The sequence below is a fragment of the Theropithecus gelada genome, chromosome 16 (assembly GCF_003255815.1).
Source record: "Theropithecus gelada isolate Dixy chromosome 16, Tgel_1.0, whole genome shotgun sequence".
NCBI classification, from domain to species: Eukaryota; Metazoa; Chordata; class Mammalia; order Primates; family Cercopithecidae; genus Theropithecus; species Theropithecus gelada.
Genome location: NC_037684.1, coordinates 67,969,813 through 67,983,605, shown reverse-complemented (window position 1 = coordinate 67,983,605; position 13,793 = coordinate 67,969,813). Strand labels below are relative to the sequence as shown.

At 37.1% G+C, this 13,793-nt stretch overlaps 1 protein-coding gene across 1 annotated transcript in view; it reads right to left on the bottom strand.

Moving 5' to 3' along the window:
* The window catches only part of DNAH9 (dynein axonemal heavy chain 9), a 376,337-nt gene that overhangs the window by 312,632 nt on the left and 49,912 nt on the right, over positions 1-13,793 (bottom strand). The window contains exons 13-14 of the mRNA XM_025361667.1: positions 11,001-11,256; positions 9,620-9,861 (exon numbers count right to left, since the gene is read on the bottom strand). Of these exons, the coding sequence (XP_025217452.1) occupies positions 9,620-9,861; positions 11,001-11,256 (498 nt within the window). The remainder of the gene's footprint in view (positions 1-9,619; positions 9,862-11,000; positions 11,257-13,793) is intronic.

Here is a 13,793-nt window from a genome sequence, read left to right as displayed (position 1 = left end):
AAAAAAGAGAAAGGAAATAGACTCAGAAAATAACATAGATATTGAAATTAGCAGATAAGAACATCATAATTTCACAAAATTTAGTGAAAAAGAGTTTCAAGAAACTTACAAACTCCAAGCATGAAGAACACAATGAAAACCAACTTAGGAATATTATTGCTGTGCTGAAAAAATATCAAAGATTAAAAAAGAATCTAGTAAAATCAGCCTGAGATAAATAACACATTACATATAGAGAAACAAAGATTCAAATGATGACTGGCTTCTTATAAGAAACATTGGAGAGTAGGAGATAATGAAATAACTTCCAAAAGAAAGCAAAACTATAAACACAATTGTGTACCCAGTGAAACTGTCCTTTAAAAACAAAGATGAAATAAGGACATTTTTAGATAAACAAAGACTGAGAGAATATGTCATAAGCAGACCTGAACTTGAAGAAATACTAAATAAATTTCTTCAGGCTGAAGAGAAATAATCCCAGATGGTAATTTATATCTGTAAAAGGGAATAACAAGCCTGAAGATGATGAGTATGTGGGTAAACATAAAACACTGTAAATATTTTTTCTTAAATTTTAAAAGTAAAAACTATAACACTGCATTGTGGGGCTCAATATGCATATTAATAGATACCATATATTTTACTATTAATACATATTATGTGTGTGTGCATATATATAAATATCTCATACAACAACAGTGCAAAAAATAGGTGAGAGGTTAAATTACACCACACTTTTGCAATGTTTCTGTAGGAAAAGTCTAAGTAGATTGTGATAAGCTGAAGATGCATACTGAAACCTAGAACAACAACTAGAATTGTAATGCAACAAGGTAAAGCTGAAATGCCAATTGAGAAATTAAAATAGAATACTAAAAAATATACCATTACCCAACAAGCAGGTGAGCATGGAAGAGGAGAGGAAGGAAAAAGCAATGAAGCAAATAGAAAACAAAAAGCAAAATTTAGTAGAGGTAAATTCAACCATACAAACACTTACAGTAAATGTAAACAGTCTATGCATTCCAATTAATAGGCAGAGTTGTCAGACTTAGAAAAGTAAATTTGTATTATATGCCAACTATAAAGACAAGAAATTTCAATCCAAGAAACAAATACATTGGAGGTAAAATGGTGGGGAAAGATGCAAAATGCAAAATTTAAGAATAATGACTCAGAAAGGAAAGGCTATATTACTGTCAGCAAAAATAGACTTCAAAACAAGAGGGTATTGTTAGAAGTAAAAAGGGAATTTCATAATGATAAAGTGGTTAATTAATCAGGAAGTTGTAACAATTATAAATGTGATAAAATGTTACACATTTATAATAATTATAAATGTGAAATTTATAGTTATTATAACAGAACTTAACAGAACTTCAAACACATGACAAAATAATTTAACAGAACTAAAATTGAAATAGACAAATCCAAAATTGTAAGTGGAGATTTTAACCCTCTACCTTCAATAATTGATAGAACAAATAGCCTGCAAAAGCTCACAACAATGCTATCAGTTGCTTTGAACTAATTCATATTTATAGAACACTACCCCCAACAAAAGAAGAATAAACATTATTGTCAAGTCTTCAAGGAACACTCAGTAAGACTGACCATATTCTGGGTCATGAAACAAGTCTCAGCAAATTCCCAAAGATTGAAAGCTTACAGTGTATCTTCTCTGAGCACAATAGAATTAAATTAGATACCAATTTTTAAAGATATCCAGAGAAGCTCTGAATATATGGAAATTAAACACAAACTTCAAAGTGACCATTGAGTAAAAGAAGTTATAACAAGAGCTGGGCATGGTGGCTCACATCTGTAATCCCAGAACTTTGGGAGGCCAAGGTGGGTGAATCATTTGAGGCCAGGAGTTCAAGATCAGCCTGGCCAACAGGGCAAAACCTCATCTCTACTAAAAATACAAAAATTGGCTGGGTGTGGTGGCGCATCCCTGTAATCCCAGCTATTTGGGAGGCTGAGGCACAAGAATCTCTTGAACCTGGGAGGCAGAGTTTGCAGTGAGCTGAGACAGCACCACTGCACTCCAGCCTAGGGGACAGAGCAAGACTCTGTCTCAAAAAAAAAAGAAAGACACATTTAAAACTGAATAATAATACAAATGAGGTAGTATCATCAGATGCCCATATGTGAAAGAAAGGCTTAAAATCAAGACCCTAAGTTTATGCCCCAAGGAGCTAAAAACAGATAGGCAACTAGCCCTAAAATAACTTGAATGGAATAATAAAAAACAGAAATTAATAAACTAGAAAATAGATGAATAGAGAAAACTGGCAAAGTCAAAATCTGGTTCTTTGAAAAGATTTATAAAAGAAAAAGAAAAAAACTCTAGCAAAACTGACCAAGAAAAACAAGTCGCAAATTGCCAATATTAGGAATGAAAAAGGATGCAGCACTACAGCTCCCACAGACACATAATGTTGGGGTGATCAGACCCAACACCAGGTCGTGGGGGCTACGAAATCCAGCGGAGTCAAAGGAATGAGACAAGAAAAGTTAAGAGTACATAAGGTGGGTCCAGGGGGCCAACGCCAGTTTGGAGGCTGCGAAGGCCCCGAGCTCTAGAAGCCAACACTATTTGTTGGTAATCAAACAAAGAAGCAGATGGTGAGGACATGCGGATGTGAGGGTGGACAGGTGAGGACGTGAGGATAGAAAGGTAGCAGTGCATTAAGTGTAGCTGTGATGGTTTAGCATATGCTCCACTACTTGAGATAAGGGAGAACAGGTTCTTCTAACTTGAGATACAATCAATTTATGATCTTGGGAGAGCAAGGAGCAAGGGGCCAGCGAGTCTGGACACATTCCAGAGGCTACAAGGGTTTTTATGCCCTGAGTCCTGGGTTCTCTCCAAGCCACAAGGGGTTTTATGCCCGGGCTTAGATTGTAGTGTGGCAGGGCAGCCTTCCACCCTTTGGTACAGAGCTTGGTGTTCCATAGGCTACGAGGGGTTTTAGACCCTGGAACCAAGACATGTTCCAAGACTGTTTTACAGACAAGCAAGCCCTGCCTCAGCTCTTCTGCCAACACATAATCATAATAAAAAATAATTATGAACCATTTTTTTTTGCTGGTAAGCTTTATAACTTAGATAAAATGAAAACATTTGTTGGAAAAAACAACTTGCAAAAACTAATAAAGGTATTAGGCAAAAAATCTAAACAGTCTTTCATCTACCAAAGAAATAATTATCAAACACTTTCCCCAGAAGAAACATCCACATCCAGAAGTATTCCCTGGTGAATTCTATCACACATTTAAGGTTAAGACCAACCTTCCACAAACGTTTTCAGAAAATAAAAGAGGAAATGCTTCCCAACTCATTTTATAAGGTTAGCATAATCTTAACACCAAAACAAAAACATCAAAAGAAAATAAAAGTGGAAGATAAATGTCATTCTTAAACACATGAACAAAAATATTTTAAAATTATCAAATCCAATTCGATAATACATAAAAAGATTAATATGACATGACCGAGTGCATTTATTTCAGAAATGCAAAGTTGGGTTCAACACTTAAAAAAAAAAAAAATCCAATGCGCCCATTAACAGAAAAAAAGAGCAAAAATTATATAACCACCTCAGGAGATGCAGAGAAATCATGTGATAAAATTCAATGTGTAATCATGATGAAACTCTTTTAGCCAAGTAGGAATAAAAGGGGTCTTCCTGTGTCTGATAAGGAACATCCACAAAACCCTACAGCTAAAATTTTAATGGTGAATTACCAAATGTGTCTCCACATAATTGGAAATGAGGCGAGCATTTCTACTCTGACCACTTCAACGTTATACTGAAGGTTCTAGCCAGAGCAATAAGGTTACAGAGAAAAAAAAAGACATAAAAAATTGGAAATAAAGAGGTAATGTCTCTATTTGCAAATGACTTATTTATATAGATCATCATCCTAAATTTACAAAGCAATTACTACATCTAATAAATTTAGGAAGATCACAGAATATAGTATCAAAATGTAAAACTCAATGACACTTTTATACACTACCTGATAGTAATTGGAAAATAAAATTAATAAAACAATTCCATTTATTGTAGAACCACAAACATAAAAAACTTAGAGCTAGATTTAATGGGAAATATGTGAGACTTCAACACTAAAAACTACAAAGCATTGTAGAGAAAAATTAGAGACTTAACTAAGTGAAGAGACATGCCATGTTCATGAATTGCTATATTCAATATTGTTAAGTTCTTTATTCTCCTCAAATTAATCTACAGATTTAATGTAATCTCAATCAAAATCACATCTAGCTTTTTTCCCCCTAGAAACTGGCAGGCTGAATCTAAAATTTATGTAGATATGTAAAAAACTTATACTAGTCAAAATGATGTTGAAAAGGAAAAACTAAGTTTGCAGGACATGTAGTACCTGATTTCAGACTTATTAATAATTGATTTTCTCTTGATCAATAATCAAGAACAAGTGGCATTGGTATTTTCTAACATATATTTTATATTAATATTTTATACAATTAATCAATTTTCAACAAAGATGCCAAAAAATTCAAAAGGGAAAGTTATTTTTAATGGTATGGGAGCAATCAGATGTTAATATAGAAAATAATGAGTTCAACTCCTACAACCTCCTAAAAAAAAAATTAATTCAACACAAGTGATACTCCTGAATAAAAATGTGAAAACTGTAAAGCTTCTGAAAGAAAAAACAAAACAATATCTTTGCAATCTTTGGGATTGTTAGTTTCCTTAGGACTCAAAAGTACTAACCACAAGAGGAAAAAAGGGAAATCGCATTTAAATCACATGAAAATTTAAAACTGTTTCTCATCAAAAGATATCAATAAGAAAATAGGTAAACCACCAATTTGGAGAAGATATTCACAATACACGTATCTGTCAAAAGATGTGTAACCAGAAGCTATAAAGGATTCCTAGAACTACCAACAATCCATTTAAAATGAGAAAAAGACTTAGACACTTTATAGAATTCATATAATTGGCCAATCAGCGTATGAGAAAATATTCAAAAGTATAAATCTTCAGAGAAAGACAAATTAAAATTTCAGGCCGGGCGCGGTGGCTCAAGCCTGTAATCCCAGCACTTTGGGAGGCCGAGACGGGCGGATCACGAGGTCAGGAGATCGAGACCATCCTGGCTAACACAGTGAAACCCCGTCTCTACTAAAAATACAAAAAAAAACCTAGCCGGGCGAGGTGGCAGGCGCCTGTAGTCCCAGCTACTCGGGAGGCTGAGGCAGGAGAATGGCGTGAACCCGGGAGGCGGAGCTTGCAGTGAGCTGAGATCCGGCCACTGCACTCCAGCCTGGGTGACAGAGCGAGACTCCGTCTCAAAAAAAAAAAAAAAAAAATTTCAGTGAGATACCAGCACACACTGACTAAAATGGTAAAAATTTAAAAGACCCACAACACAAACCCACAATTTGGTGAAGTGGTAGAGCAACTGAACTTTATTATATTGCCACTGGGAGTATAAATTACACAATCACTTTTGAAAACTGCTGGGCTATTACTTACAAACATTAAACATATGCCTACTGATGAACCTGCAGTTCTCAGGAGAAATGAAAACATATGTCCATAGAATAACTTATATCAGACTGTACACACAAGCTTTATTTATAATAGTCAGAAACCAGAAATAACTCAAAAACCATCATTAGGGGACTGGATGAACAAATTCTGTTATATTCATACAATGGAATTCTAGCAATAAAAAGAATTAGACTCGAAATAAATGCAACAATATGGATAAATCTCAATAACACTAGGCTAAGATTTAAAAAGGGCAGACACAAAAGAGAACATGCTACATAATTCCATTTATAGGAAAAGACAAATCTGCTCTATATTGACAAAAAGCTGATCAGGGATTGAGGCTGGCAGGAGAATGGAGATGTATTGACTGGAAAGAGGGACAGGTGAACTTTCTAGGGTGACGGCAAATGTTCTGTATTGTGGTAGTTACCTGAGTGTATACATTTGTAAAACTCACTGAGCTCTATGTATACTTTTTGTCTGTACATTGTACTGCATGTATATTATACTACAACTTTAATAAATGAATAACCAGCTGTACCCGAATATCCAACAGTGGGATGAGTTAGTCAAATCCTGGTGCATCCACACAATTAAACATTACACATGATATCATAGAAGAAGGATTAGTGACATAGACAGTTACTGGGTACACTGTTTTAAAAATCAAGTTATAGCAAATCAGCAAGAAAAGAACAAACAATCCCATCAAAGAGTGGGCTAAAGATGTGAATAGACAATTCTCAAAAGACGATAAACAAATGGCCAACAAATATATGAAAAAATCCTCAACATCACTAATGATCAGGGAAATGCAAGTCAAAACCACAATGCAACACCACCTTACTCCTGCATGAATGGCCATAATCAAACAAACAAAAAACTAATAGATGTTGGTGTGGATGTGATGAAAAGGGAACACTTTTACACTGCTGATGGGAACGTAAACTAGCACAACACTATGAAAAACAGTGTGGAGATTCATGAAAGAACTAAAAGTAGAACTACCATTTGACCCAGCAATCCCACTACTGGGTATCTACCCAAAGGAAAATAAGTCATTATATGAAAGAGATGGCACAGGCATGTTTATAGCATTACAATTTGCAATTGCAAAAATATAGAACCAGCCCAAATGCCCATCAATCAACGAGTGGATAAATTGTGATATATACGCGTGTGTGTGTATATGTATATATACACATATATATGTGTGTGTATATATACACACACACACACACCTCCCACCCTTTCCCCCGAGTCCCCAAAGTCCATTGAATCATTCTTATGCCTCTGCTTCCTCATAGTTTAGCTCCCACTTATGAGTGAGAACATACAATGTTTGGTTTTCCATTCTTGAGTTACTTCACTTAGAATAATAGTCTCCAATTCCATCCAGGTTGCTGCAAATGCTATTATTTCATTCCTTTTCATGACTGAGTAGCATTCCACGGTGCGCGCACGTGCGCGTGCATGTGTGTGTATATGGTGTGTGTATATATGTTAAATAAGGTTTGATAATTTAAATATTTTTAGACAAAAACCACTGAACAGAAGCTCCACGAACAGAAGAAATTATTGTATTTCTTTTCTCTAAATTTTTATCATCTATCTATCTATCTATCTATCTATCTCTCTATCTATCTATCTATCTATCTATCAATCAACACATGCACACACCATGGAATGCTACTCAGCCATGAAAAGGAATGAAATAATGGCATTTGCAGCAACCTGGATGGAATTGGAGACCATTATTCTAAGTGAAGTAACTCAGGAATGGAAAACCAAACATTGTATGTTCTCACTCAAAAGCGGGAGCTAAACTATGAGAAGGCAAAGGTGTAAGAATGATACAATGGACTGTGGGGACTCAGGGGAAAGGGTGGGAGGGGGTGAGGGTGAAAGACTACACACTGGGTGCAGTGTACACTGCTTGGGTGATGGGTGCCTATGTACCAATTAGCAGAAAAAGATAAAAATTTCTTCTGTTCATGGAGTTTGTGTTCAGTGGTTTTTGTCTAAAAATATTTAAATTATCAAAAGGCAAACATTATTTAAGGCCTAATTACTATGCTTTGTATTTGACCTCAGGGATGTCTATGACTACCCTGGAGGTTGTGTAATATATCGGATACATGCAGAGCTGCAGTCAGACAGTTCTGCCTCCTGTTAGCTGGGCAGCTATAGACAATTAATTTAACCTCTTTGTGCCTTTGCTTTCTCATCAATAATAATGAAGGTATCTGATTTTCATGAGAATTAAATGAAATGGACAGTGCTCAGGACAGTGCCTGGCACTGTGCAGTAGTGTATGGTAGATACTAGGTAAATATTGACTACTATTATTGTGTTATAATAAGAATTATTATTAAAGTGTCTGAACTTTTAGAGACTTTTATGGTAAGTATTTTTGGTTATTTTCTGGTTGACCCCTGGATAATTAAAATGTTACAATATGTGGTTTTTTTCTAGGTCACTGTGCTTGTCTCACTGATTTGGCAATTTAATTGTCTAAATTTTTTCTCATTCTGACTTTCAAGAGCATGGATTTGAGCATTTGTCATCACATAGATAGGTGATAGACAGATCTGAATTCTTTGTTCAAGATCATGAATACTACTGGTGATTTGAGTGACATAATCGCAATAATAGACAGATACATAAATGATAGATGGATGATAGATAGATTTTAAAGTTTTTTTTTTTTTGAGATGGAGTCTCGTTCGTCGCCCAGGCTGGAGTGCAGTCGCTCAATCTCGGCTCACTGCAACCTCTGCCTCCCGGGTTCACGCCATTCTCCTGCCTCAGCCTCCCGAGTAGCTGGGACTACAGGCGCCTGCCACCGCACCCGGCTAATTTTTTGTATTTTTAGTAAAGACAGGGTTTCACCATGTTAGCCAGGATGGTCTCCATCTCCTGACCTCGTGATCCGCCTGCCTAGGCCTCCCAAAGTGCTGGGATTACAGGCATGAGCCATCGCGCCCGGCCAGATTTTAAACTTTTAAAATCTTAAGTAGTTTCTTGTTTTTGCCTGATGGTTTTCTTCTACTTCAAAGCGGAGACTATATCTTACATTTTCTTGGTATTCGATATAGTGCCCAGGACAGCTATGGAAATACAGTTGATGGATGGATGGGTGAATGAATGGATGAATGAACAGTCGGATGAAAGAACGATGAATGAAAAGTGGATGCCTGGGTTCTACAACAGCTACTGATTTACTGGATGTGGGGACAGAAGGGGTTAAAAATTCCATCAAATTGAGGGACTCTTTCTCTCTCAAAGACAAAATTGGGGTAATTATCTTCTCTTAATTCTAGCAATCATTAGTGCTTAAGGCTCAACACTTTTATTGTGCTTCAAACCACAGATAATCCACAGATAACAACTGTGATTCACTTGTGACTTTCCACAGAAGTCAACTTGTCAGACACTGCCCTGTGGCTACTTGCATAGGGCTGGAGCTGGTGGCCATATTATAATCCTTTCCCATTGTTCACAAAGCAGCTTTGGTCTTTGATGATGGGACATCAAGTTTCCATGACCACTAATGCAGGGCAGAGCTTTACTGCCTGAAGTGCAGCACTCTGCATTTTTTCCTCTTATCACACACAGTTAGGGACACTGTGGTAGCCTTTCATTTCTTTAGGTTCTACGGAGCTGGGTTATAAGGATGATGCTGGAGGACCACACTAGGTTGTGTGGGCAAGCTGGGATGGGGGTGGTTAGTGCAGTGGATAATTTAGGATTCTGCCCTTGTCATCTTCTTCTCTTCCCTTAGGGGCAGGTGTGAGACCGAAGTCATGTGACAATTAAGTGTTGTCATCGTGAAGATAGTAATCATTTCAACACATGGATACCAAAATGCAACTTTTCATTTGCCTTATCTATTAGCTTTAGTCTTTTGCTATCAGCTTAAACTTCTATCCTTGACTTCAGAAGACACTGCATTTATTGATTGTCCTCATTTTCCAAATCACTTATTGCACACAAACACACTTTTCGATGCTTTCCCTAAACTTACTGTACGTGCGCCTGAGTGGCTGGGTTATTACCTGAACAAGGGTGTGGATCTTAAGGCCAGATTCCTTGATGAGATTGTAATATTTTTCCATTCGATCATGCTGATCATCCAGAGAAAGAAGGGATTCTCTTTTTCCATCTTTTCTCTTAAATATTGGAGCCACCCATGTTTTCATGATGTTTTGGATCTCTTCCACATTGTCTTTAGTTTTCTGAATTCTTTGTTCAAGATCATGAATACTACTGGTGATTTGAGTGACATAATCGCAAACGCCTGCTCCTCAAAAGAAATAGAATTAATTGAAATAGGCTGCAGTGGCAAAGCTAAAGGGCTAGTTGCTATGAAATGTAGGGATTTAATACTTGCGAGTGTTATAAGACTTTTCTATACAGGTAACTTCATTATCATCAGAATATTCTCCCTCCTAGTTGTATTAAAAAGACAACCTTTACCATGATCCTGATTATGGAGGAAGAGAAAGGGGTAATGCTTACTTACCAAGCACACAAAAGTTGGCACAGCCGCTAGGGAATACAATTTTATATCCAAATACCAGTGAGACTTGATGACCTTATTTGGGTTAATCTTTCTTTTCATGTTTTAAGCACTTGCATTATGTTAAATTTTGAAAATGTCTTTTCCTCTTGCACATGAACTAAAGTTCTAACTTGTTTAATATGGCATTCTAAGACTTTCATGAATCAACTGTAATCTTTTTTTTTTTTTTCAAACTTTAACCCTTCTGAGGACCCTAATTCGAATTAATCTCCCTCCCCTGTGATTCCTTCCTGTGATTCTGTCCTGTGAATCCCTCTCCTGTGATTGGTCACACTTTAACGCTATGATGGCTTTTCATGAAAGTCATCATGTGGCTCCGTATAACTTAGGTTGTATATCTGTCTGTTGTCCCCACTAAATGTGAGCTTTTTGAGGGTAGAGACCATGTCCCATACACCTCAAATCTCTCTAGTTTGTCACACAGTATCCTGCACGTATTAATCGGCCAATGAAAGTATATTGAATTGAGAGATACCAGAGAAATCAATGCATACTGCTTTAAGATGTTTACAATCTAGTTAAGAAAATTAAATAACAAAGATAATATAGTAAGAGCTCTCACTCGTGGAGCACCCAATGTATGCTGGAGACTGTAGGAGATCTTATGCAACCTCTGAGCCTCCCAATGTGCACGGCAGCAAGGTTTTCTAAATTTACCAACTATATCCATAGAGAAGAAAGAAAAGGAATACCAACTCTTTTTGCCTTCTCTGCTTGGATATGTGTCAAAGGAGAAGACAGACTTATGTTTCAAACCCAAATAAGATTGCCAGAGAATAATTGGAGGTTCTACGAACTTTATTAGATCCTCGGATCTCCATGTTTTTGTCAGACTTCAGATGGTGCCCTGTTACCTTCTGTTTTCCAGTTCAAAGTCTCCTCTGCTGCTCTGAGGCGGAGATCAATATTTTGCAGCTCTTCCTCCACTAATGGAAATTCCACCTCCAGCAGAGTTTTCATAACCTTATTGTACCAATTTGCCATCAACTCCAAATTAGCCACAAGCTGCCGATAGAAATCCCTGGAGGAGAACATGGCTGCTGCTGTCTCAGGGATGTGCGTCATCTCTCTGGCTTCAAGATAGCTCATTTCTTTCAGCACTGAAAGCAGCTGGAGAAAAGAAGCAACACAAGTGTCTGTCGTTCAGTGATGACACTGAATATGCTGCAGCATTGGTCAAGGACTGGACAATCCCAGGAGGCCCAAAGATCTTCTGGGTCTCTTCTTAAGTTCTGCTCCTATCAGTTTCTTAAATCTAGTCTCAGAAAAGGAAAATCAAGTATCAGGCAGAAGGAAGATGTCTCCGACAGACACAAGGCTCCTAAATCTGTAGATCATAAAGAAGAGGAAAACCTGAGAACAGAGGCAAGAGTGATAGCAGGGGAGGGCTCTGCCTTCTGTGCTTTGGGCAACGTGGCTGCGGAAATGATGGGCTTATGCTGGCCCAGCCAGTTCCCGATCAAGGGTGGTGGTGGTCTAAAGGAGGAGAATCATCTGGCCTGGGCTACCAACATTCATGAGAAGCCTCAAGTTCAGACTTCTGGCATTCTCTCCAAATGAAACAGTCATAGTGAGACGCTGGCAGGATTGAGAGGAGGTGCCCATAATGAAACTTTAGTTATTCAATGTAATCATTTGGAATACCCCACAACTTCCGTAACCCTCTGCTGGCATTTCCTTGTGTCTTAACATGCTAGGGGTTCCGGAAATGGAACTCATCCAGGCTGCTCCGAACTTCTGTGGGGTTCCAAATTTAGCAGCAACTGAAGAAGTGAGAAACCAAGTAGATAGAGTCCAATGAAACAACAGGGTTTCCACGCACCCTCTTCTTCATCCTTCCTTATTTATTGATGTTCCTATCTGAACCCATGAGGACTGACGGGCATAGGTACAGGTGATGAAACAGATGGCCCCAGGTTCTCCCTATCTCCCCCTCATATAAAGACACCCAGCTCCTAGCTCTCCTTCCAGTGCTCTGGACCAATTCTTTATTGCGAGTGGGCAAACCCTAGTCAGCAATCAGACAAATGCTAACCATTTTGTGGGGAAATGGGCTCAGTCTTCTAGTTTTCTTAGAAGTAAGCTCAAGACAGATACTAAAAATTTAACTATAAAAAGTGAAAGGAAAATAACTAAAAGGAAAGATCTGGGGCTATTAATATAATAGGGAAGTAGAGAAAGTCGTTCCAAACATAAAACCACAAAATAAAACATAAAAATTTTTGGGCATAAAATATCAACGTAAAATGGCCAACATATTTGGCCATTTAAACTGGCAAAATTTTTGGATCAGATTTCTTAGTATCTGTCACATATTTCCTGAGTATCCTAACAAATTCACAGGAAGAGAGGGCACTTCTGCTAGCAAATGGGCAAAGGACATGAACAAGCAATTCAAAGAATAAATATACATGAGTAATGAACACATGATAAAAATTCAAATTTACTAGTAATTAAACAAACACAAATGGAACAACATTGAGTTTTTTTTTTTTTTTCGTTGAACAGTCTGGAAACTATTTGAAGAAATGAACAATATCTTGTTGGCAGGAAAATGACTGAGTTCCATCTTTCTAAAGAACAAGTTGATAGTATACATGAAAAGTCTCAAAATGTGAATGCCCTTTAGCCCAGAATTTGCATTTCTGGACTGTTATCCTGAAGAAATAATCAAGAATGCATACAATAAAAACTAGGGATATTTGTTGTAGCATTATTTATACCATGCTTTATCCAATTTAAGATGTCATCCGTTGTAAGATTCACTATTATTTTATATGCAACAAAAGAAAAAAGAAAAACATGCAGTCTATTAAACTACAAACATGCCAATTTCAGAGATATAAATATGTAAAAAGAGGCTTCCTAGAATCCAAGAAATACAGACTGATGAAACAGTAAAATAATGTAAATGTCCAACAATAAGACATTTAAAATAATTTAAATGATTCACATAAGTTTGAAAAAATTAACCTATACGATTCTTATCTTGTCCCCAGAAGGGCAAATTTCTGATCATGTCCCTCTAGACCGAGAAGTGTGTCACTGTTCATTCTTAATAGCCCAGCTTTGGCCACATTGCTTGAAGTTGTATGTCAAGGGGTGACTGTGTGCTTCTTTGACTTGTTAAGCTTGTAACTGTCCTCCATCAACTCACATTATAGTTTAGGTATTAATATTTATTCCTCCCCTACCTTTTTCCTCTTGCTTCCCTCCTTTCCCTTCTATGGCCTGCAAACATCTATAAAGTGCGCCCTATGTGTTACACATTAAGGCAGATAAGGTCCTTGTCCTTGGAGTATATAGAGGCTGGTCCATCTTCAATGCAGGACTAAGTATGGTTATATACCAAGGACTTAATTATGATATAGTAATATATCTTATACCAAGGATTTATCTCAAGGGCTTAATTGCTATATTACAACATGGAGACTGTGGGCCTACTTGGTAATCCAGATATTCATCTCTTTAGGCATTTAATATTCAATATTACTCACAGTGAATGCCAATGAAATTGATTCAAGGGGTTCAGTAAGTTAAACAGACTCATGTCTTGCCAAAGTGAAGAAATGAATTTTCTATATTCCTTGTTGACTTTGATTGCAGAGGAGGAAGCGATGTTTCACTTAAACTGCAATTTTCTTGAA